Here is a 26210-nt window from a genome sequence, read left to right as displayed (position 1 = left end):
GTCCAGCTTGTCCTCCAGCCATCACCTCAAGATCAGTAACCAGTTGGAACGCAGCACCTGGGTGTCAAGAGAAGACTGCTGCTGGGACTCGCAGGAGGCACTGAAGCCTCACCAGCCTCTGAAGAACTTCCCCTTGACCATCACTAGACCCTTTCCCGCAGGGCAGTTTCGTAGCAACTTAGCCTTGGCATTTCCCACCCGTCAAGCACTCCCATCCCATCCCAACAGCCAATGAATAGTGGAAGATAAGTCACAGGCTGCTCGAGCAGACCCGGAAGGTGCCCTCTGGCGAGCTAGTGAGAAATTTAAATGTTGACTAGAGCCAGACAGCAGAGGCAACCAACCAGGGGCTGGTGGCACAGGCACTCCCCAGACACGTAGGTAAATCTGCCTTTGACAAGACGAACCACGCTGCAGGGAATTCTTACAGGTCATAAAAGCCATTATTGCATTATTACCCTGGAACTCCCTCCTCATTGTTCTGTTCCTGGCTCTGGTCATACCTGAATCAGCACGACCCTGCCTCCTTCGTTACTTATGCCAACATCTGCCAACCTGAGATCAGGAGCCGTGTATATGTGGTGAAAAGTGACCAACTACCCTCGTTGCCATCTTCTTTCCAAGAACCAGTAGTTGGGATGGGTGTGGGCCAACACAATGGTAATGAGAAATATTTCCCACTTCAGGGGTGCTCTCATTGCCATTGGTCCTGTAAATGGGCTGGACCGTCAATGACCGCGCCCTGGCTGGTCCACAAAAGCAAACTGCAAACCCTCAATGGTTAGGTACTCTAGGAAATCATGCAGAACGTCCCTCAACTCTCATCCTATCTATTGCCTTCTCAGTGTTTGTTTTCCTCTCTCTGGCACCATTGGCATCTCTATTGACAGATTGAAAGTCAATCTGTGGCTTTCAGTACTGCCACTCCCCCCACAACCAAGTATGGTCACTGGGAGTAGGGAGGGACACTTCTTTTGAGAAGATGTGGAAATATTTTTCAGATGCATAGGGGCACTTGTACCCCAATGCTTATAGCAGCACTCTCAACAATAGCCAAATTGTGGAAAGAGCCTAAATGTCCATCAACTGATGAATGGATAAAGAAATTGTGGTTTATATACACAATGGAGGACTACGTGGCAATGAGAAAGAATGAAATATGGCCCTTTGTAGCAACGTGGATGGAACTGGAGAGTGTGATGCTAAGTGAAATAAGCCATACAGAGAAAGACAGATACCATATGTTTTCACTCTTATGTGGATCCTGAGAAACTTAACAGAAACCCATGGGGGAGGGGAAGGGAAAAAAAAAAAAGAGGTTAGAGTGGGAGAGAGCCAAAGCATAAGAGACCCTTATAAACTGAGGGTTGATGGGGGGTGGGAGGGAGGGAGGGTGGGTGATGGGCCTTGAGGAGGGCACCTGTTGGGATGAGCACTGGGTGTTGTATGGAAACCAATTTGACAATAAACTTCATATATTGAAAAAAATATATTTTTCAGAACTGGATGAAATAGCCTTTTGAAACAAAATTCAAAGTTACCATCTCAGTATAGAGTGATCATATAAGCTGTTAAAATAATAAATGAATTGGGCATGGTTGCATGAATATGTAGGTCGTTTGGGGTTTTTCTGAGAGAGAGCACACACATGTGCGCAGTGTGCTGGGGAGGGGCAGAGGGAGAGGGAGAGAACCTTAAGCTTGTTGAACATGGGGCCCAACGTGGGGCTCAATCTCACCACCGTGAGATCACGACCTGAGCCAAAGTTGAGAGTGGGACACTCAACCAGCTGAGCCACCCAGGCACCCGTGCATGTGTAGGTTTTGAAATGATCTCACAGTTCCGGGGCTCCTGGGTGGCTCAGCTGGTTAATCGTGCAACTCTTGATCTTGGCTCGGGTCACGATCTTGTGGATCCGTGAGTTCGAGCACCACGTCGGGCTCCCTGCTGACAGTGCGAAGCCTCCTTGGGATTCTCTCTCTCTGCCCCGCCCCTTCTCACTCTCTCTCTCAAAATAAATAAAAACTCAAAACAAATCATCTAATGGTTCTGCCTAATTTTGGGAAGACACATTGCTTGGCTAAAGCCCTCGGGCACGCAGGCTTGGGCTAGAGTGTGTGCTTTCCCAGCTGTGGATGGAGGTGAGGAGGCAGCTTAGAGGTGTATAACCCAGACGACCCTAGGTTGGCATCATTGCAACTGCCACATAATAAGGTACTGCTAGGGAGTTTCTGGTCTTTTGTTTTTGGAGGACAGGAGGATTGGTGGACAGGGCAGAAATGTAGAAGTGATTGAGAGAACAGAAAAGGTAAAGCATCCTTGATCCTAGGCCTTGTTTCTGTTACTTAAACATAGTGGGGAAACAGCCTGTCCCCGACGGACAAAATGCTATAAAAGTTTCTAGGTCCATTCCTATTTCATTCATATTTTCATATTTCTAGGTCCATTCCTATTCTATTCACGATACATTTTCTCTGTGAAATAATGCTCGGTTGGGTTTTATGGGCTAACTTCATAAACAAAAACCCTTTACAGGTGTGTTTACTAAAATGTTTAAAGTTCTCAGGGATGGCAGGAACACATCTCCAAGGTAAAGTAATAACCTTGGATTAACATGAAGAGGAAACAGGTGGTCTGAAGGACAGAGCAGTCACCAAATAGTTACCATTTCTTTCCGTACTAGCAACATGGAAGTTCCCATTATAAGTAGCATTTTACTAACATACACAATTTTAATAGTATTTTTGTAGTGTAAGATTTTATAATATTGTTGATTTTTTTAAGTCTTTAGCGGGTTTGCCATATACCTCAGCACGCTTTCTTATTTACTTGGCTAATTCTTTTCTGTAGCCACATATTTCTAATTGTGTAAGACAAGTACACAGGAGAAGCTTACACTAATTGTGTAAGACGAGTTAGTGGACACTAAGACTTACAAGAATATATTCATATTTAAGATTATCTGTACTAGAAGAGAATACTTCAGAGCATGTATGGATCACATAATGTCATTGCTGTTTGAGAAATAAGCAAGCTGGTAAATTCTATACTGAGAATACATCAGCCCCATGTTTACAGTGATGCTTCTTCAGATTTGAAGCAACATGTATCAGGTAAATGCTTTTGTCCTTTTATTTCTCTATTTTATTTTTTTATTAAAATTTTTTTTAATGTTTGTTTATTTTTGAGAGAAACAGAGAGTGAATGGGGGAGGGGCAGAGAGAGAGAGAGACACAGAATCCAAAGTAGGCTCCAGGCTCTGAGCTGTCAGCACAGAGCCCGATGTGGCCTGACGCGGGGCTCAAATTCATGAACTGTGAGATCGTGACCTGAGATGAAGTTGGATGCTTAACCAACTGATCTATCCAGGCACCCCTATTCCTCTAAAGAGGTCTCCAGGGGTGCCTCGGTGGCTCAGTCAGGTAAGCATCTGACTCTTGGTTTCTGTTCAGGTCATGATCTCATGGTTCATGAGACTGAGCCCCATGATGGGCTCTGCACTGACAGCACGGAGCCTACTTGGTATTCTCTCTCTCCCTCTCTCTACCTCCCTCTCCACCATAAACTTTTTTTTTTTTTTAAAGGAGACTCCATAAAAAGAAATCCTTTTAAATTCTTTAATTAGGTGTAAACTTTATATCCAGACCAAGTGTATCTTATTTTTTTTCTTTTACTCAGGAACATTCAAGTGTCACTATGGTGCAATTATCAGGGTTAGATGTGACTATAGGGTAGAACATACAAGGTTGAGTGTGGTCAGGGAGAAAATGACCAAGACGTGCCTGTGCGGAGTTCATAGTATGGTTGGAGAGAAGCCTGAATCTTAAGTACAAGATTACAGTAAAGTGTGATGAACACAATAATAGGGGCAGGTAGAAAGGGCTACGGAGCACATTTGACCCACATCTTCGGAAGTCAAAATTTAGCCCTGTACAGACGCAAAATTCTTTCCAAAGTAGAATGTTGGCTAAAGCTCTTTCCCATAATTACTCTGATTAAATGATCTATCTAAACCTCTTATATGGTTTCTCTGTCATTACATCATCTCATTGTCTTCTCATGCAGATTCCTGAATTGTGACTGTGTGCATTCCAAGGGCATTCCATATGGCAACCAAAGAAAGGGCAGGAGGTGAGGACAGAGTGCCTGACTCAGGGATGTGGCTGTTATAAGTCAGGCCCCTTCCAGTCACATTACCCTTGGCTCTTCCTATAACATGGGAGAGTCTTTCTTTTTAGGATTCGGTGGCTCAACAGGTCTGGAAGGATTTGGTAAGGGGAGGCTCCCTTGAGCTCTGTTGCTGGGAGAAGACAGGAAATTTAGCAAGTCAAACGGCAAAGGCAAAACCACTGTGGAAGGTTTGTCTGCGGACAAGGACTGGAGCGTGTGGAGGTATCGCAGCTGAGCGGCAGCCGGAGTGCCCGCTAGGATCTCAGCTGCTGTTCTCAGGGACTCGGAGGCGGCCTTCTCCCCTTCCGCAGCGATCACCTAGAGAACGGATGTGCAGAGAAGCAAAGTGACTTTTCCTCCTCGTTCCTCCAAGGCTTTCCTCACTATTCAGGGTTCCTCAGCAAACATGGAGCATGGAGCACCTAGTAGGTGACGGGCACTGTCAGGCACAGAGCAGACTGCCCTGTTTCTCAAGGATCTGGTCCAGGGGAGACAGGTGATACTACTGGTGTAATTTAGGGCAGAATCTGTCAAGGGCCCTGACAAGCAGAGTGAAGTGTTGAGGGAGTTGTTATGTCTGCTGGGCCTTGAAAGATTAGTAGGATTTTGCCATATTGAGAAAAAGTTGGCCGGCAATCTAAGGTCGTGGAAGCCCGAAAGGGGGACTCCTAACTAGGGCAAAATGAACAGTAAGCATTTCAGAAGAAAAAGCACTCAGCTCACCATCCAAATGCCACCGTCGAGTGGACAAAGAGGGCGACCCAGAGATCGGGAAGGTACTCTGCCCAGCGGACCACTTCCTTCCCTCCCTCCTCCTCCTCTCCACACTCCGGGGTTACTGACCTCTTCTGTGGTAGGGTTTTCTCCACGTGCTTTCTGTTCTTTAAGAGACGTCTGTCTCTCCTTCTGTCCTCATTTTCCTCTTCCTGACACCCGTCCCCCCACCCCCACCTCGGTCCTCGGGAGCTGCCGGCAGCCACATCCGTGCCACTCACTGGCGTGGCCGCGTGGAGGCTGCGAGCCACGCAGCCTTCCCTCGGCTCTGGCATTGTGGGAATTGGGCCCTCATCACGGTCACCCCTGCACAGCTCGCACAGAGGTAGGGACACAGGTCTGGTGTCAATCACATAGAGGTGACGGGTGACTGGCATTCCCTAGGGAAAGGCGTCAGCACAAGAGAAGGATGAAGGATGGAGAGACGCCCTTAAGGAGAGGGAAGGCAAGACTCCAGAAGGAGGAGGTGGTCACTGTTACCAGTAGCTTCAGAGAGAGGGCGTAAGAGAGATGGTTTTAATAGAGTGGGGTGGGGGGCACAAGCCTGCGTCCTCCCAGCTCCTGCACGGATGCGAGGTGAGGAAGCAAAGGGGACATGTTCTGCAGGAGCAGGCCTGGAGAGCGGGCGCGGCGCTGGCTCACCCGCGCTCTGGCCTGTCTCTGCGCTTCGGCTTCCATAGCCAGTGAGTGCTGGAGCCCGGCCGGCAGCCTCACATCCTTACTGGAAGAGAGAGACAGTGGGCACGTGGGTAAGCAGCACTGCTTGCAGCAGCCGGGGCTTCCTACAGGCTGGCCACCCGCGCAGCAAATTCGGACCGCTCAACGGGGTGTCCTGTCCCTAGACTCTGAGGTAGACAGTGGCGGGGGAGAGCATCTCAAAAGTCAGTGCCTCAAATGCAGACTGCTGTTGTCGCTGATGTTACCGTAGAGCTGTGGCTTTTTCTCGACAAGTAGAACACGTTTTTTGGTTGATGGGTTGTTACGATCTTTCCCACTTACAGTTTAGGCTAAATCCCAGCTATTAAATTTGAATACTGAAAACAGTCTTGGGGCACCTGGGTGGCTCCGTCGGTTAAGTGTCCGACTCTTGATTTCGGCCCAGGTCGTGATCTCATGGTTTGTGAGACTGAGCCCTACGTAGAGCTCTGTGCTGACAGCATGGAGCCTGCTTGGGATTCTCTCCCTCTCTGCCCCTCCTCCACTCATGTGCTCTCTCTCAAATAAATAAAAGATAAAAAGCACATAACCTTTAAGAAAAAACACAGCCTTGAAGGGCCATACTATTAAGGATAAGGGAACTCATCTAAGTTTATAAAGGAAGTGATTTTGAAAAGAGTAGAACTGACCAGACAAGAGTAATACTTAATGTATTACATAAAAGATACAAAATTGTATTTTTACCCTATTTGAAACTATGAAAATCACACAGAAAACAATTTGGCAGTTCCACGCAAAGTTAAACACAGAGTGACCGTATGGTCCAGTAATTCTATTCCTGGTTGTATCTGAAAACGTGTTTGCACAAAACTTGCACCTGAGCGGTCACTGCAGTGTTGTTCATAATAGTCCTAAATTGGAGACAACCCAAATGTCTGTGACCGAATGAGTAGATAAGCCAGACGTGGAGAATTATCTGACCATAAAAAGGGATGAAGTGCTGATACCCGCTTCACCATGGAGGAACCTTAAGAACAATACGTTAAATGAAAGAAGCCAAACGCAAAGGGCCATATGTGACTACCTTTGCATGAAATGTCCAGGACTGCCAAATCCAGAGAGGAGACCCGTGCTGTCAGGCTGAGGGGGTAAGTGAGCAGTGAGGGGTTCCTGCCTAATGGGTGTGGGCTTTCTCTTTGGGCTGATGAAAATATTCTGGAATTAGATGGTAGTGATGGTCACACCACTCTGTGAAAATAATAACACTCTTGATTGTACTTTAAAACGGTTATAATGGTCCATTATTATGTTATGTGAATTTTATCTCAAAAAAATTTTTTTTAATCCATGAAAGGAATTTGCCTAAATGTTACAGTGGTTCTGTTATGGCTATGAGTACTGGGTAATTTTTTCCTTTTTCCAAATTTATGCTAATGTGGCTATAATACTCAACTCACTGAAAATAATTTTTGAAATTATTTAAAAAAAAACCCAACACATTTCCTTTTATCATATTATCTTTCCTGGTTGATTTCCTACCCACATTTCTGTTCTCTCCACTTTGATTCCCCAGATACAGGTCACTGAATCCAAGGCCACCTGTGGAGGGAAGAGTTGAGATGTCAGTGAGAACCTCCAGGTGAGGGGAGCACCTCTACGCCCTCATGGCCCTTGTTCTGTACTGAGGAAGTACATTTCCTCTGAAAGGACTTTTGTGTTAGCATTACCGTACCTTGCAAAGAGTTGCTTAACTTTGCACGGTGCCACTCAACAAATATTTGTGGAATTAAAGATGGTGTGGTAGGCTGAATAGTGGCTTCCAAAGACAACCGTGTCCTAATGCCCAGAGCCTGTGAATGTTACCCCAGAAGAGCCCTTGCAGATGGGATTAAGTTAGAGGATCTGAAAATGGGGAGAGTATCTTGGGTCTTCCCAGTGGGCCCCAAATGCAGTCACAAGTGTCCTGTTAAGAGGAAAGCAGAGGGAGGTGTGACTACAGGAGAGGAGAAGGTGATGTGATTCTGGGGGCAGAGACTGGAGTGATGGGTTGTGAACGTGGAGGAAGGGGCCGCAAGCCGGGGAAGGTGGGGGAGAGGGGGCTGAGAGAAGCTGGAAAATGCAAGGAAACGAATTCTCCCCTCAGAACTTCCAGAAGGAAGTGGCCCTGCTGACTGACACCTTGACATTGGCCCCAGGGAAGCTGATCTGGCACTTCTGGCCTTCAGAAGTGTAACAGACTAGACCAGCATCATTTGAAGTCCCCGAGTTTGTGGTAATTTGTTACAGAAGCCGTGGGAAACCGATACAGATGGTGTAGTTGTTAAATCTGTTTTAAGATGCATCTATTAGAGAAACCAGAGTCTGCTGTCTCCCAAATGGCTGTCATTTAAATACAGGTGCCTCCTTCCCGCCAGTGGCACCCATTCCCCCCACTTCCCAGACCCACAAGGCAGAAGAAAGGCAACTGTGGGCTCTGGGAAGGAGGGGAGGGGATGGAGCTCCGCATGTGGACCCACACTTTTCCTTTTAAATGATTTCTGATGATTTCTCAGTGGCTACAGTCAGCTAGCTTCGTGCATGGAGGGCTCTGAGGAGGCTGGCTAATCTGCGGGGGGAGGGTTGGGGTGATGAGAGGAAGGGATGTTGAAAAGAGGAGGTGGTGTCTTAAAGGACAAAGAGGGTTTTGCCTGCAGGAAGAAGGGAAGCAGCCCAAGAGGAGGCGTGCAAGTATGAAGTGTTGCATGCGGGCCAGGCGCCGAGTGCACGGGGTTAGCTGCCCAGGCGGAGTAGGGGGAGTAACAGTGGGGTCACTCATTCACTCATCCAAAGCACACTATCTGACTGCTGTGGGACAAGCCTGGTGACAGGTGCTGAGAACAGAGAGACGAATAAAATATGACCCCTGCCCTTATGGAGTCCATAATCCAGGAAGACAAATGTGTGAATACATAAAAATTCAGTGTAACAAAGGCAAGCTTGTGTGTCCAGAGTCTGGACCCTTTCCTTTACCCTTTAGAGGGGAGAGATGAATAGGAAGAAAGGCTGAGGGGGACGAGGGGGAACACGCTGGAGTGGTTTTATTTGGTTAATTTTTTTTAAATGTTCATTTTTGAGAGAGAGAGAGAGAGAGAGTGTGAGTGATCGTGGATGAGGGGCAGAGAGAGGCAGAGAGAAAGAATCCCAAGCAGGCTCTATGATGTCAGCGTAGAGCCCGACGGGGGGTCTCGATACCATGAACTGTGAGACTATGACCTGAGCTGAAATCAAGAGTGGACACTTAACTGATGGAGCCCCCCCGGCGCCCCCATGCTAGAGTGGTTTTGAAATTCCAGAGCAGCAACTACCTGTGTTCTTCTTATTCTAACTTTTTTCTTTTTTGGTTCTCTTGTTTTCTGAATTTTCCCCTTTTCCACCAAGATGCTAATCTCAGTTTTATGAGTAACAAGTTGGACAAATCACAGACACCTGGGTACTTCACCTTCTAAGATTAGTGACCGCTCAGGCCCCATCAGATGCAATCGTTACCAACGCCTTTGACCCTGAGGCCCTGCTGTTGGAGGTCCTCCGTTCGACTAGACAACATTCGTACCCTCCTAACTCAATCCTGGGCTCAAGGCCTCAATGACAGGGTCCCTCACTGGTGGTAACTGCCATGTGACTGGCCGGCTGCCCGGAATCCTGCTTTGTTTTCACTCTCAACACCTTTGCCAACTCATCTCGGTAAGAATCAAAGATGTCCAGCCTGGCCGCGGGCGCGTTTGCTGAGCGTGTTGTGCTGTCTGCGGATTGGATGGGGCTGCTTGTGAGGTGGTTCTTGCTCCCCAATTCCTGCCCTGATCCCCAATCAGTTAAATGCAGATGACTGATTGGGAGATTAACCACTAAGGGTCTGTGACATCTTACCTCTTTTGATCTGAAAGTCTTATTTGAACTTACTATTTAACTTTGCTGTTTTCCCAACTAGGCCGTAAGCTCCCAGGAACCATTCCTGACCATCTCTGTATAACCACCACTCTGTCCTGTCCAGCCCCGCCATCCCTGCCAGCTCTCACTCCCACACTTTGTGCTATGTGGGCACTTCGCAGTGAGTCCAAAGCCACTGGGGCAGGGCTAAGAGCAGAACTTACGGCGGTGACTGACTAGTCATCACCAGATTGACTCAGGGTCAAATTTGGCGGCCTCTTCCTTAGCAGTCAGTTTAGCAGTGAAGGTCTGCTTCCATAGCACATGCTTCAATAAGTGGCTAACGAAGAAATGAATAAAAGAGCTATTTCAACATACTTGATGTTAAATTTATCTAAGTACCTTTATATCTTGGGCAATGCTCTTCCTCTCTAGAAGAATCTCAGTGAGGGAGCGATGTGCTAGGAGACGCTTCATGGTGGTTTGCACAAGAAACTGGACAGCTTTGGACACGTGAGCAAGACTGCTCAGGAGAAGAGAGGCATTTTCCATTCGGTAGTAGCAGATGGCATCTATCTCCATTATAAACATGTCTTTGGTCACAACCTGGGCAGAAAAAAGAGTTTGGATAACAGGCCTTATGTTAGGGCTCCTTTCCCAGGTGGGGATAGAGAAGCTAAATGTGTTCAAAGGAAAGCTTCTCAGTAAGATTATAGCAAGAAAAAAAAAAAGTCATTGGCCCACGCTTTATTCAAAATAGATGTGTTTTTGAAGATTACAGAGTTTGTATTAAATACAATAAAGAACTCACAATTTAAAGGAATCCTGCTGTAAATGGCTTTGTAAAAATATCAGGAATACTTTTCTTAGGCGAAAACATCCAGTTAATTGTATACCAGACCTTTTTAACCTGAGGCCGAAAGAACCCTGATGCTGAAAGAGAAGCACGTTCTGGGAAATGAGCACTCTGATGAGTTGCTTGCTGGGAGTACGAACGCTAGAGGGCAGACTGGCAACGCACACCAAGAGCCCTAAATGCTGCACATGCTCAACATTTCCGTCTTAGACGCTTACCACAAGGACATATTTTAAGGATTTAGCTGCAAAGATGTCATTCACAGCGTTGCTTATTATCATAAAAAATTAGAACTAAATAGTCACCATAGGGAATTGGGAATTGTGGTGTATCCATATGCTATGTGTCCATTGAACACAAAGGGGTAGAAACATAGCTAATATATGCAAACGTGATCACAACAGTGTTGACTGAAAAAGGCATGTTATGAAGCAGTATGGTATGTATACCTGTCTGTAAATATAACAACACACATAGAAAAATCTGAAAAGATACACTCCAAAATAACAATACCTGTCTATAGATATATATAGGATGGGGCGCCTGAGTGGGTTAGTTGGTTAAGCGACCAACTCTTGATTTCAGCTCGGGTCATAACTGGGTTCATGGGATCCAGCCCCACATCAGGCTCTGTGCTGACAGTGCAGAGCCTGCTTGGGATTTTTTTCTCTCTCTCTCAAAATAAATGGATAAACATTAAAAAAAAAAAAAAAGAATTTAGGTATGCATAGGATATAAATATAAATATGTATACGTATATACCATTTATATGTATATATATGATACATATAGGATTGGGGTAAGTTTTATTTCTTCCCTTTTTACCTTTAATTATCCAAAATAAGCCTCTTAAAAATTTATGTATTATTTGTATTTAACAAAAGATGGAATGAGAAAGACCTTCAAATGGACAGTGGGAGACAATTTAGGAAAAGTTTACAAATCTAAATTACTAATACAAAAATCTGGATATTTACTTTTAGTTTTTAATTGTGGCAAAATACACGTAACATCCAATTTACATTTTAATTTTTTTTTTTTTTTTTTAGGGAGAGAGAGTGCGAGCTGGGGAGAGGGATAGAGGGGAGACAGAGAGACAGAGAGTGAGGGAGAGATTCTCAAGCAGGCTCCATACCCAACATGGAACCCAATGCAGGGCTCAATCCCATGACCCCAGGGTCATGACCCGAGCTGAAATCAACAAATGCCCAACCAACTGAGCCACCCAGGTGCCCCCTCTCTTTTAACCATTTTTAAGCATACAATTCAGTAGTAGTATGTTATACAAGTCACATTGTGGTACAACCAGTCTCCAGAACTCTCTTTTATCTTGCAGAAGTGAAATCCATTAAACAACTCCCCACTCCTTTCCCCCAACTTCTGCAACCACCATTCTACCTTCTGTCTCTATGAATCTGACTACTCTAGGTACCTCATATAAATGTAATCCTAAGAATATTTGTCTTTTTGTGATGGCTTAATTCACTTAGCTCAATGTTCTGAAGGTTCATCCATGATGTAGCATATGTCAGAATTTCCTTTCTTTTAAAGGCTGTATAATATTCCATTGTATGTACCACATTTTGTTTTCCAGTCAGTCATCAGTGGACACTAGGGTTATTTTCATCTTTGGCTATTGCGAATAATGCTGCCATGAACATAGGGATGCAAATATGTCTTCAAGACCTTGCTTTCAATTCTTTGGGGTATGTACCCAGAAGTGGAATTGCTGGATCAAATGGTTAATTCTATTTTTGATTTTTTGAGGAATTGTTTTCTATAGCAGCTGCACCATTTTACTTTCCCACAAACAGTGCACAACACAATTTCTCTACACCTTTGCTAACCCTTGTTATTTTGTTGCTGCTGTTGTTGTTTGTTTTTATAGTAGTCATTCCAACAGGTGTGAGGTGGTATCTCATTGTGGTTTTGATTTGCCTTTCTCTAATGATTAGTATGCTGAGCATCTGTTCATGTGTTTGTTGGCCATTTGTGTATCTTCTTTGGAGAAATATCTGTTCAAGTCTGTATTAGTTAGGGCTCTCCAGAGAAATAGAATCATTAAATCATTAGGGTGTGTGTGTGTGTATGTGTGTGAGAGAGAGAGAGAGAGAGAGAGAGGGAAAAACAGTAATTGGCTTACACAATTGTAGAGGCTGATTAGTCCAAAATCTTCAGGGCAGGCCAACAGGCTGAAGACCCAAGGAGGAGCGACGTTGCAGCTCGAGGCTGAGAGCAGTCTGCTGGCAGAATTCCCTCCTCCCAATGGGAGGTTAGTCTTATGGCCTTCAACTCATTGGATGAGGCCCACCTACATTATGGAAGGTAATCTACTCAAAATCTACTGATTTAAATATTAGCCTTATCTAAAAAATACCTTCACAACAATACTCAGATATGTTTGACCAAGTTTGGGTGCCATAACTTAGCTAAGCCGACACGTAAAATTAACCATCACAAAGTCCTTTGCCCATTTTTAATTGAGTTGTTTGCTTTCTTGTTGAGTTATAAGATTTCTTTATATATTCTGAATATTATCAGGTATATTATTTGCAAATATTTTCTTCCATTCCATAGATTACCTGTTCATCTTTTGATCATGTCCTTTGAAACACAGAAGTTCTTAATTTGATATAGTCCATATCTTTCCTTTTCTACTTTTGAGCTTAAATATTATTTTGCCTTGGATCAGACCTGGTAGCTCAGCCATATGAAATGTAGAGAGAAAGCAAAATCCATCATTTGGCTTACCTCATGAAAGGGTATCTCCAAGGTTTGGAGACGAAGGTCGACCTTGTGGTAGGTATCCAGGCAGGGCAGAAAGAAGAAAAGGCCTAGAAGAGGGGGCAGGGAAATTAACAGGTGAATAATTAGTAGGGAGACTGCTTGGGGTTCACCTCTTTGGTGTCAGGTTGCATATTGCATTGTTTTTCTTAGCCTCCAAATACACACAGATCATCGGGCAATCCCACCTCCACCCCTATAATGTGTTTGTGGTTGCTAAGGTTACCATATAAATTTTTTTGTTCAATCTAGGACACTTCTGAGGATGAAAGGAGAGCACTGTTACAATGTACTCCAGGAAACTGGCATTAACAGGGATTAGCCCCAGCAAAATGGGCCGTATGGTTACCTCGGTCATGGTGCTGACCCCTCCAGACCTTGAGTAACATGTCTGTCCTCTTCACTAGATTTGAACTCCCTAGCAAGAGTGTCTTATGCACTATTGCTAGCTTTAGTGCCTGACGTAGTGCCTTTTAGGTGCTCTGTAAAATTATTTTTGAATGCATGCACGTACCAAGATGACAAACTTTAGAGCCAGCAAACTCCCTGTGGTACTTCTTAAAATGTGAGCCCCTGAGGTAGCACAATAGCAATATCATGATACCAGCCATTGAGTTGGTTCATTACTCCTTATGTACTTAATGTAATGTACAGGGTTAATGGGCAATAAATAGTTTTAGATTGATTAATCGAGATTTTCTGAGAGCCAGTGGGCAATGTGGGCTCCAGCAATCGCCAAAGCCTTACTGGAGCCAGGAGCACCTCACAGAGCCCAGGACCTCTCTGAGGAGCAGCCCAGCTACTGGCCCTTTCTAGCCCCAGTAAAGAAGGAGGCCGACAATTAGAACCAGAACAAGATGGTCGCTGTCCTAGACTACAGGGTCTGGTTCTACTTTTATGTGGACCCATCTGCTTGTCCTGAATCGTCAAACTCTGATTTGTGTCCTCTAGTCTAGTCTCTCTTCTCTGCTGTTTCTGTTTTCCTGGCTTAGCACTTGGACCCTTTCCAATATATGCACAGTGGGACTTTGTTCCTTCCTATGACTTCCTGGCTGGCTTGGATCTCTAAACCCCAACGACTAGACTTTATAGGCTAACCATGCTTCTATCTGTGCACCATAATCAGCTTGGACCTCTAGAGAGCAACTCTACTAAACTGTAAGGTCCTAGAGATCAGAAACCATGTCTCATTTATCCACCTTCATCTCCCTGGTAGTTTTTTTTTTTTTTTTTAAATGTTTATTTATTTTTGAGAGAGAGAGAGAGAGGAAATGAATGAGTCGGGGAGGGGCAGAGAGAGAGGGAGACACAGAATCTGAAGCAGGATCCAGGCTCTGAGCTGTCAGCACAGAGCCCGACGCGGGGCTCGAACTCACGGACTGTGAGATCATGACCTGAGCCGAAGTCTGCCGCTTAACCAACTGAGCCACCCAGGTGCCCCCATCTCCCTGGTAGTTATATAGTATCTAAAACACAGGAGGTGCTCAGTCTATGTTTTCTAAGTTCCACGAACCAAAGGCCAATTTTCCACTTGGATGCTAGACTTTGCCTATCTCCCATGGTTTGGTCTGACCCCTAGATTCTGAACTAGCTCAGCTTTGCTCTGAGAATTGACAGCACTCTAACCAAATACACGTTCTGCTCAAACCAGTGCCCAGCCATGGGCCCTAAGCCTACTTGCTACTCCAGCCAGCCTGGCCCTGGCATTTGACTTTCTGCACCCATCCTCTCTCTTGGTCACTGTGACCTGGTGGTAATGCTCTCTGACTGATCTTTCATAACCTGTGCTACAAATAACAGAGGGGTGCCTGGGTGGGTCAGTCGGCTAAGCATCCAGCTCCTAGTTTTGGTTCAGGTCATGATCTCACGGCTCTTGAGTTTGAGCCCCACATTGGGCTCTGTGCTGATGGCACAGAGCCTGCTTGGATTCTCTCTTTCTTCCTCACTGCCCCTCACCTGCTCTCTCTCTCTCTCTCTCAAAATAAACTTAAAAACTTTAAAAAGATTAGAAAATGCAAATACCATGGATCAAGTTATTTCATATTATCTGAGGTCCATATGACAAATATGCATGGATTGAAGAAACTGGCAAGTCTATGGGGGATAAAAATGTGTTTCATACCAGGGCCTTTGGCTCTTCCAGGAAGTAGATGTCCCAGTCGGAATATTATTACTCTCTCATACTCCTGTACAACCTAAAGGGAAAGATTATACTTTTGAAACTTTCCAAGAAAGAAAAATAAAGTCTTCAAAAGGCCTTGGCAAGAGAGTGATCCTAAATATCAGAAAACTTTAGTTCTGAGAACCAAGAAGAAATTTCTATTAATATTTACATTTCCAAAATCTACACTTAGCAAGTGTAGAATTTCAGAAACATGTTCTTTTTTTGAACATATGAACAGAATTTTGTTTAAAGAGTCATGATTATTTAAAAAAATACTTCTACTATGTCCAACATATCTAAGTCAAGAAAATCACAGCATGTTTTATCTTGTATTTTCCTGGGACTTCTGCATTATTAGCTTTTATATGTATCACGCATTAGCTATTTAATAGAGAGGGTATATTTTAATACCACTTGTGATATTTTGTTTCAAACTGCAATTTTTCTGAGGTTGCTTCAAAATCATTCAATTGGCTTTTAATTTGTCTATTCTCATTGGTGATGTATCTAGAAAAATTAAGTGCACCCTGGAAATGTGTAGTTATTTTGTAAATGGCAAAAGGGGAGATTCTCTGTGTAGAAATGTCTGTGTATTAGAAGAGAGACAGGAAAGTTAATAACACTACTTCAAAAATAAACTTCATTTTCTGGCCCAGTTTCAAGATTTGGGTTCTAATGCTTGCTTATCATTAGCTTACATGGTCTGTTGTTTTGGATATATGCCCCCACCTGTGAACTGTTGAATGAACAAACGATTATTTGTGACTGAGCCATATCTATTTTCCTTCTTCATTCTCTTTCCGCTTTAGAAAGCTCCACTGAGGGGCGTTGGGTGGCTCATTCTGTTAAGCGTTCAACTCTTGGTTTCAGCTCAGGTCATGATCTCAGAGTTCATGAGTTCAAGCCCCACGTCAGGTTCTGTGCTGGCAGCGCAGAGCCTCCGTGGGATTCTCTCTCACTCTCTCTCTGTTCCTGCCCCATTTGCACTGTCTCTGTGTCTCTCAAAATAAAATAGTCAATTATTAAAATGTAACAAAGAGACCAAAAGTAACACATTTTGAAGTGTGCTTCTTAGGGTAACAGGCTCCACTACCCCACTATAAGTCCCTTGGGGTCAAGAACCATGTCTTGTTGATCCTGCTGAGTCTTACAGCTCCTGTGCCTGGACGCTGCCTTGCTTGGTGAAACAACGAATGAGAATGAACGTCTAGATTTGGTTCCCAGAGCAGGCCCCAGGCACCCACAATTTCTTGGCTCTCTAGCATTACTTGTTTCTCTTCTGCTTTTATTGGAAGAAACAAATTCTTCTAGAGACGAAGAGGAGTCTCACTCCTTCAAGACCTTGCTCAAATGTAATACCTCATTCTGCTTCAATATGCTCTTCCTAATTGGCTTTTAGGGTTTACCATCTTAAGTGGCTGGACCCGAGAGCCTTCGCCACAATGCGTGGCTGAGTTAGTGTCGGACTCTAGGGCAGCCATACAGGTGCACAGATCCCCCTTCAAAAGAACCCGCTACCCACTATCTGCTGTCTATAGAAGACACATTTTGGATTAAACGTTACATGTAGATGGAAAGCAAAAGGATAGGAAAGACATACCACACAAACAGCAACCAAAAGAAAGCAGAAGCAGCTATACTGATACCAGACAAAATGGAATTTAAAACAAACACACGAAAATGTTATAGGTGATAAAGAGGGACACTACATAACAATAAAAGGGTCGATGCATTAGGAAAGCATAACAATGATAAACATGTATGCACCTAAAAACAGAGATCTAAAACATAAGAAGCAAACACCAAGAGAATGAAAACAGAAATAGACAATTCAAGCAACCCTAATAGTTGGAGATTTTAATATTCCACTTCCCTTTTTTTAAAGTTTATTAATTTATTTTGAGAGAGAGAGACAGAAAGAGTGTGAGCAAGTAGAGGAGGGGCACTGAAAGAGAGGGAGAGTGAGAGAATCCCAATCAGGCTCTGCACTGACAGTGCAGAGCCTGATATGGGGCTCGAACTCATGAACCGTGAGATCATGACTGTAACCGAAGTCGGACACTTAACCAAATGAGCCACCGAGGCACCCCTTTAATATTCCACTTTCAATCATGGACAGAACAACTAGACAGAAGATAAAAAAGGAAACGAGACTTGAACAACACGATACACAAATTAGATCTAACAGATGCTGACACACAACTCCACCCAACAACAGCGAAGTATGCTTTCTTCTCAAGAATGCAGGAAATCTCTCGAGGATAGACTAAATACTAGCCATAAAATAAACCTCGATAAATTTAAAACTACTGAAATTACACACAAAGTATATTATCTGACTACAAAGGAATGAAGTTAGAAATCATTAACAATGAAATTTGGGGAATTTGCAAATATATAGAAGCTGAACAATACACTCTAAAATAACCAATGGATCAAAGAAGAACTCAAAAGAGAAATTAGAAAATATTTTGACTGAGTGAAAACAATAACACAAGATACCAAAACATATGGGATGCAGCTAAAGCAGTGCTGAGAGGAAAACTTATAGCTGTAGATGCCTATAATAAAAAAGAAGAAATATCTCAAAATAAAACCCTAATTATCTACCTTAAGACACTGGAAATAGAAGAGCAAACTAAACCTAAAAAAAGCACAGAAGAAAATAACAAAGATTAGAGTGGAAATAAATGCAATTGAAATTAGAAAACCAATAGAGAAAATCAACTAAGCCAAAAGTTGGTTCTTTGAAAAGATCAACAAAATTGCCAAATATTTAGCTAACCTGACCAAGAAAAAAAAGAAGACTCAAATTTCCAAAATCAGGAATGAAAAGGAATGACAGGAACATCACTTCGGTCCTTATAGTGAAAAAAAGATTATAAAAGAAAATACTATGAACAACTATATGCCCCAAATTAGATAACTGAGGTGAAATGGACAAATTCCTATATAGACACAGTGACCAAAACTGACTTGAGAAAAAAGAAACCTGAAAAGACCTAGAAGTAAATGACTGAATTAGTAGTTTTAAAATTTCTCATAGAGAAAAGTCCAGGACCAGAGGCTTCACTGGTAAATTGTGTCATCCATTTGACAAGGAAGTAATACCAGTTCTTCACAGATTCTCCCCAAAAACAGAAGAGGAGGGAAATATGTCCAACTCATTCTCTGAGGCCAGTGTTGTCCTGGTCCCAAAACAAGAGTGAGACATCACAGGAAAAGAAAACTGCAGACCAGTATCTCCTATGAACATAGATGTGAAATCCTCAACAAACTACGAGCAGCCTGAATCCAGAAACCGGTGAAAAGGATTTTACACAACAACCAAGTGGGATTTATGTTAGGAATACGCAGTTGATACAACATTCAAAATTCAGTGAATGTAATACACCGTATCAATGGAATAAAGGGCAAATACCACGTGATCATCTCAATGGGTGCAGAAAAGGTGTGGGACAATATTCAACACCCTTTCCTGAAGAGAGAGGAGGAGGAGAGAGAGGAGGCGGAAGAGAAGGAGGAAGAGAAGGTCTTAACGTGAGAAGTATAATCAGCAATGGCCCCAGCAGCACCTGTAGCATTCCAGCCAAGGACATGCTCTTCCCCAGCAGCTCCAGACACTGGTAACAACGGCAGGGGTCTTAGGGCCTGGCTGTTTCTGCCCATCATGAAGCAAACTTAGCTCTGGAGTTCCCTTTCAGGCCAACACTACCTTGGGGCCATGCCACAGTCTGAGGCTCTTTCTGTCCAATCTTTCCTTCACTTCTTACAGCACAGGTATCAGAACCGCATCATCGTCTGAAGGCTTTCTTTGCCTACTCTTACTCTCTCTCCCCTTAGTCTTTCATAGAAAATGCCTCCCAATAAACCCCTTGCACTTGTGTTCCTGTCTTGGCACGTGCTTCCTGAATAGACATGGTCTTTGGTCTTCATTTACTTCGAGGACAGGCATGTGGGCCAAAGAGAATCATCGTTCATAGTACAGAAGCTGCCTGAGAAGTTTCCTGGAAGTGCCAGAAGTGGACATCATGATCTATTCTGGGTTGATCTTTGTGTCGCAGAGTGCAGATGACCTAGACAGAGCCCCTGACCTAACGGGAGAGACTGGGTGCCAACAAAGATTATACACGTGCTAAGTGCTAGAATGGATGTGAAAGCAGAGAGACACGAGAGCACTGGGAAGGAAATGACAGTCCTGGGGAGTCCGGGAAGGCTTTGCAGTTACATTTGAGCAAGGTCTGAAAGGAGTAAGAGCTCTCCTGGCAGACAGGTGGGCGGAAGGCCATTCTATGCAGAGCAGATGGCACATACCAAACCGCAGAAACGTGGACATGTGGTCAGTGAGAGGCACCGGGAGATTACGTATTGGGTCCTCATGGAATCTCACCTTTATGCAGAACCAGATAGAAAAAGGGAAGGTCACAATGACGAAGAGCAGGGATGTGAGGACAAGAAGCCATTCACAGGCCCCTAAACCTGAAGACTTGGTACCTAAAAAAAAGTCAGGGAATAATTATATTAGAACTTTACCATACTCACTGACTAGCACTTGTTGGTCAGTCCTTGGTATTACGGCCAGAGCAGACTTTTCTGGAAATTTAGAGTGAGGTGGATGTCAGTGGTCAGTTCCCATGAGAGGGCATGTCTGTGAAGGGCCATGCGGGCCTGTGGAAGGTGGAGAAGATTCCTGGAAAGGCGGGGGTGCCTCAAATAAGTACAGAATCTGGGCGGAAGGTCTGGGTTCGAGTTCTGGCTCCACCATTTTCTGTCAAATGACCTTAAGCAAGGCACGTGATCTTTCTGAACCTGATTTCTCATCTATGCAATGGGGAGGCTAACTATGCTATATCTGTTATATAGACATAACACTATCTCATAAAATCTCATACCAACACTCTCATGAGACATTTTTCATAGTATCGATGGAAGTATGAAATGGCATAGATGCATAAAAAGTACTGAAGTGTGCTTCTCGTGTACCACGTGTTGAATCCGAGGAGACCGGACCTCTGGCCCAGTGCAGAGGCTCATCTTCCCTGAGCTTACTTCCCCCTCCACTCCTGCCCCAAATGTCCGGATTCCTCCATTGGAGTCCCTTCTTTGGATCAGGGTGTGGATCTCCAGACAGTCGTTACCAAAGTAATGATGAACTGGACTGCAGAACATCCGGGTTGCTTGGGTGATAAAGGAAAATGTATGAGGGAAAGTTAATCTCAAGAACACAAGCTTCTTGGGGCCTTGTCTTGGTTACATTGTATCCTCAGGGCCTACAATAGTGTCTGACACAACATGGGTGCTCCATAAATATTTGTTGAATCATAAGACTGAAGAAGTGGATAGTGAAAATTAGTTAAATGTAATAGTTAGGGAAATCTCAAGAATTTTAATCTCCAAGGTACTGTGACACTGGCCGAAGGGATATGATTTATGAGTTTAAAAACCTCGTAGAGGACTAGAAGGTGACTAATCATTAGGAATGGTGAAAAGTCTATTTTTGAGGGATGGAAAAAAGAGGAAAATTAATTGGTAGGCTTGAATATTTGATTTCCATGCTGTGAAATAGTTGGAAAGGTCATCACCAAACTGATCACTTGAAGAAAACAGATGCAAAGCTATGCTAGCACGAAACTAGCATCAGCACTAAATGCTATAGTACATAGTTCCCCAGGTCTGTCCCATGGAACACTAAGCCCACAGGGTGCCCCACAAACCAAGAGTTCCCTGGCTAAACAAGTTTAGGAAATACTGTGTACTGTATCCCAGTGTTTACCTGCATACTGAAGCTACGAGTGTCCCTGCAGTAAAGAAGAATTCTTAGCTTTGTTTAACCTAGGATTTCCCAAACATTTGGCCAGGCAAGTTTTCTCCAAGGAAATTCATGTTCTATAAAATTTATTTCCTTTACAATCTATTTTGAGAAATGCTACTCTAGCAACATCATATTAGTTTTTACAGCATTCTTTCTTAGGGGCAGTAAGGGTGTTATTGCCATGTTTAATTAGTTTATAAATATATTTCATTTGCCAGTGGTAACCATGAAAGTAAAAATAAATAAAAGTACATACAGACAAAATAACATCTTAGAAGGGAAGGAAGGCCTCAAAATGCCTTCCTGCAGTAGTTAGGGATGTGAACAGAAAACTAACAGTTATATTCCAAATCTAGCTTATAGCTTTACTCACAAAATATTATTCTCTTGAAATGAGTTCCTTGTATACTCAATTTGGTTTAAGTGAATGGTGAAATATTAAATGTTAAGGCAGAAGGAGCCTTAGATATGACATAATCTCCAACATTTCGGTAAGGTGAAGCTCTACTCACGTCCGAAGCAGCCTGGCCGTGGGAGTGTGGTTCTAGGTGAGAAGGGGATGTTGTTTCTCTTGCTCCCTGTCCCCTGGAAGCCACAGAAAGTTCAGACAAGGGCTCAGCAAGGCCGACTCACCTTCAGTGAGACTTCTCATCTATTGCGTGGAGTCTTGGGCTCCAGTCATTTAATAGCTGGAGAAACTGAGTGAAGCCCACGAAGGCGACGTTACTTGCCTGAGGCCACATAGCCGGTTGGTGGCAATGCCGGGACCATGACCACAAAGCAGGACCACAAAGTGCGGTACCACGCAAGGATGGGCTTTTCAGTCAGACCACCTTACTCTGGAATTCTGGCTCCTCCACTTCCCAGCTGTAGGTTTTTGGCAAGTTACTTAATTTCTCACCATGCTTCCTCATCAGTGATATGGGAATGATAATACTCAGTAAAATACCCAGTGTGTGCCTGGCACAGAGTTAAAACTCCATACGGGGCAGGGGGCGGGGGCTTTCTTCCTTGCCTATCCTGCCAATGTGGTCTGAGGCATAATACTTACCTCTAACCTCATCCATACTGTGGCATTGACCCAACAAACCGTTAATGACCAGAAGTTTCTGAGTGATGAAAGGGCTCAGTTGGGCAAAACAGCATTAACACGGTCTGTATAAACTGCATCCCAGCTGCAGGAATCTTTCATAAATCATAGCTTTCAATGTTCCAGCATACACTGTTTTGCTGGTAACCAGGAAATTATGTTAAAATTTCATTGCCAGCAGGAAGCAATACAACACGCTATTTCTTATTTACTATCCTCTAGACCCCTGTCATTCTACACTGAAGGTGTAATGATTTTTTTCTCTTCCATTCATTATGAAAAGGACTGGAAGCAGATATATTTGTTCCTAAGAGTGGCTTCACCCCCAGAAGCCAAAAATATCTATTTTCCTATGATTCCCTCCTTCAGTCTAACTTTCCTCTCTCTTGCAAGGAATCTGTGCAAATTTGGTATATTCTCTCCTCCAAGCTTTGTGCAAAGTGCTTTGGATGGCATATCTCCTTGTACCCTCACCTCTTTCCTCCAAGGTACCTATTGTTGTTATCCCTGGTGCTTAGGTGGTTAAGGCCCTGCCTCTGATCACATGGCTAGTTAGCTGAGTTGGAATCCAGGTCTGACTCTTCTCTCCTTGGCTCTGCTGTCAAATGATCATCCCAAAGAAAGTTTAAAATACTTTTAGGTAAGACTGGGGATGAGGAGAGAATAATAAGCTACATAGTAGCGTAGAACCACCAACTCAAGAATGTCTTCACTTAAATTAGGTGCCCATATACTCATTAGCCACGAAAACCAGCTGCACATTCCTTTGCCATATTCACTGGTCCCCAACCTGGACCACACTCCCCTCCGCTTCCCATCCATGGCTGGCCTCTAAGACCAACGGTATTCAGTTGATGTTATTTGTATTTCTTATGTATTTTGGTCCCTACCACTTGGTGGAGGGTTGGTGGGTCCTAACCAATTTAGGCCTTTCATTCCCTGGGAATCTGAGCAGGACCAGGAGGTTGCTCTGGCGTCGGTGGCTCTCGGTGCCATGACTCGTTCCACTTGATGTGACATCCGTGGTACCACCTGGAGAGACACCCCCCACCTCCCCGCCCATACCCCCCGTCCTCCCGTACCTTCCTCGGGCCGCTCGCTCTCCAGCAGCGCCGCCACCTCGGTGCCCTCCTCACCGGAGCCGCGGACCTCATCCACGTCCACCACGGTGGCTGAGGGCGCTGGGGGCTCCCCCCGGCTCCCCGCCCTCTCCCGCCCCGCGTCCCGGCGCCCACGGCCACCGCCGCCCCTCTCGGTCTTCGCCCTCCTGTTCTCCCTGTGGGGGGATCCGGCGCCTCTCCCGCGGGCCTCTCTGGAGGAGCTCCGAGCCCTCCTCTCCATCGTCGGAAGCTGGCCCGGGATCGCGGTCTCTGCAGAGTGGCCCGCGGGCGAGACCAGGGACCATCTTGACCGTGGGCGGGCCCGGGCGGTGCGCGGGGCGGGGCTCTGCTCGCCCGGAGGCGGGACGGCGATTCCCCGAGGCACGCCCGCCTGCCCAGCCCGGCGACTCGCGCGACCTTGGCCACGAGGCGTTTGTGAGAAGCCCGCGTGCCGCTTGGTGTGGCGTCAACATGCGTTTCTACGGACGACGATTTGAGCTGTAAAGCAGGTTCGGTTGCCTGACCCACCGCGGAGGCTCGCAGATCGCCGAAGGGGCGGTGGCGCTCTGCGCGGCCTCTGCGCGGCCTAGGAACTAGGGACGTGGTCCTCGAGGGGGCGCTAGACAGCTTAAGGGAACAGAATATAGGTCGTCGAATTAGGGTAACCCTAAGGTAAAATGAGAAACTTCTCCCAAGCGTCCCCTTACCCCCTGGAGGCTGCCGCAGGGCGCCTTTCCCGTCTCCCCCTCATTTATTTTATATCCTGGCCCTGCTCTTGCAAGTGCTTTCAAAGTGGAATTAGTGTCGTCGGACTACTTTTGGGAGGATCCACATTTCAAAAGGTGGGATTAGGGAAACTCTTTTAGGCCCCTTCTCTCTCTCTCTCTCTCTCTCTCTCTTTCTTATTTACATTTATATTTCTTTTTTTTATTAACTTATTATTGTGTTTACTAATGCTTAAGCCTGTTGATGATGTAATGCTTCTTGAAGAATCATAGAAGGGAAGGGATCTGATTTTTTTTTTAAGGATGCTTTTGTCCTTTGCTAGGCTCTGTTCCCATGCTTCCTTGATGAAGGCAGGACTGTCACTTTTTCAGGTTCCTGGCCATGCTCCATCCAGCAACAAACTGGGGGAGCTGCCCCACTCACTTCTGAGGAACTTGAAACACTGAATAAATTTATTTCTCTTTTACTATTAATCATTCATTTCTCACTGAATGGGCAACGCTTCAAACTCAAGATTGAGGATTCTGCTCCAATACCGCAGATCACGATGGCAGAAATGTTTTTTATTTTTCAATAGTTAACTGAGTTCACACAGGTTTTCCTGTCAAAAACCTTATTAAAGAATGTGGACCCGAAGTGACTCCCATGGCTCTGGAAAAACCACTCCAGTACTTTCTTCCATATATTCTAAATTAGGTCACTGGGAATAAAATAAAGGATTAGTAATAAAGTAACTTAAATAGATTTGGCTTTTACTCTCTAAACCTGATTCTTGCATGGTAGTAATGTAAGAGAGGCAAATGTTTCTTTCGAGTGCCTGCCTCAACTTATAGTTCCTGCCTAGAGCAGGGCACTGAGAAAAATTCTGAGCTTCATTTGGTCCATAGAGGGAAAAGTATCATGATTACCTAATATTCACTCAAATTAATAGTTGCTATTAAACACAGTTTATCATCCTGTAAATATTTTCCTGTTCAGAAAAGCCTGAAACCGATGATAGTATTTGTTTTTCTTCTCAGCCTTTGATTCTGTTACAAATTAATTGGACCTGGGGTCCTAGCTATAGATTCTTAAAGTAAACTTGGCCCTCAATTTTTACTCCAGGAATTGGCAGGCTATCTGGCCAAATCATAATCTCAAAATTGCACCCTGTCTGCCAAGAAGATAGAGGGATTTCTGGCCGGAGAAAAATTGATGAGAAAAGGCCCTACTTGGCATTGGAGCCCATGTAGGGTCCCTGTCGTCAGTCTCCTTTGCTGTAGGGACGATGGAGAAGTTACATGATCTGACTTCATTTTCAGTATCCACATATAACAGTAATACACGCACCTGCTTACAACACAAGGCTGTTGAGATTATGGATGGCAATGACAATAGCTGAGAAAGAGCATCACGTTGCATGGTAGAAAGGTCAACCCAGCATCTCTGAAAGGTGTGGGGTGTGGGGGTTGGGGAGTGCTGAGGCAGCAGAATGCACCTCAGGCTGGCTGTACTTACAAGGATGTTGCTGTTTTCTTTCTAGATTCCTTTTTAATTGAAAGTATTGGTCATCCCTTTGTTGAAAGTATATGTGCACATTTTTGTACTCTTAATACTTTACTCCTTGTTTGGATTTGTTATGAGACTGGCATCTGTGAGGGTTTACTAGGAAGGGAGGACCAATTACAGTTGTTGACTTTTGAGTTTGTTTCCAAGATCAAAGGCCAAAGGTCTTGGATGATTTCAAGGCTTTCTAAATTATTAGAGTTATTATTTAGTATTTTGAAATTTTATATCCATTTGCTAAGTGGGGTGAATATTGGTTTATATGAATTATTTAATAGAAAGCCTGGACTTCCTTGTCACTAGATAAAGTTGCAAATCTTATCATTTTAGAGCTGGAGGAGACTACAGGGACTTAAATTTGACTTTCTCAATTTGTAGATGGCAGAGAGGCCAACCAGGAGGGCATAGCAGAGGTCTAGAAAAGTGGTGCTACTGAGAGCTGGACCTGGGCTGTGGCAGTGGGAATGGCCAGGAGGCAGAAGCTGCTTCTCAGGCGGAGAATCAACAGAATTTGGTGACCACCTGCGTTAATGAGGGGGGCAGTGAGGAGATAGAAGACTTGGGAAGGGTGGGTATTTTAACCTTAATAGGCTGGGCAGTTGGTCACAACCGTAGACATCCCTGGCAGA

General features: G+C 44.5%; 1 protein-coding gene across 2 annotated transcripts; it reads right to left on the bottom strand.

Moving 5' to 3' along the window:
• Positions 1-4209: 4209 nt before the first annotated feature.
• NPHS2 (NPHS2 stomatin family member, podocin) lies at positions 4210-23551 on the bottom strand. 2 transcript variants are annotated; one of them, XM_047076423.1, is made up of 8 exons: positions 23293-23551; positions 19699-19802; positions 15267-15339; positions 13112-13194; positions 9907-10110; positions 7145-7200; positions 5587-5665; positions 4210-4488 (listed from the first exon to the last, which is right to left on the bottom strand). In XM_047076423.1, the coding sequence occupies exons 1-8, from the start codon at positions 23549-23551 to the stop codon at positions 4210-4212; spliced, it is 1137 nt and encodes a 378-aa protein (XP_046932379.1). The 2 variants fall into 2 exon arrangements, with proteins under 2 accessions (XP_046932379.1, XP_046932380.1); XM_047076424.1 differs by lacking the exon at positions 9907-10110.
• Positions 23552-26210: the final 2659 nt, after the last annotated feature.

Source organism: Lynx rufus, unplaced genomic scaffold (assembly GCF_022079265.1).
Source record: "Lynx rufus isolate CCGP_SWC_20201006 ecotype Redwood Valley unplaced genomic scaffold, mLynRuf1.p SCAF_15, whole genome shotgun sequence".
NCBI lineage: Eukaryota > Metazoa > Chordata > Mammalia > Carnivora > Felidae > Lynx > Lynx rufus.
Note: the sequence above shows the minus strand (reverse complement) of the source record. Positions and strands in the feature narration are given on the sequence as shown.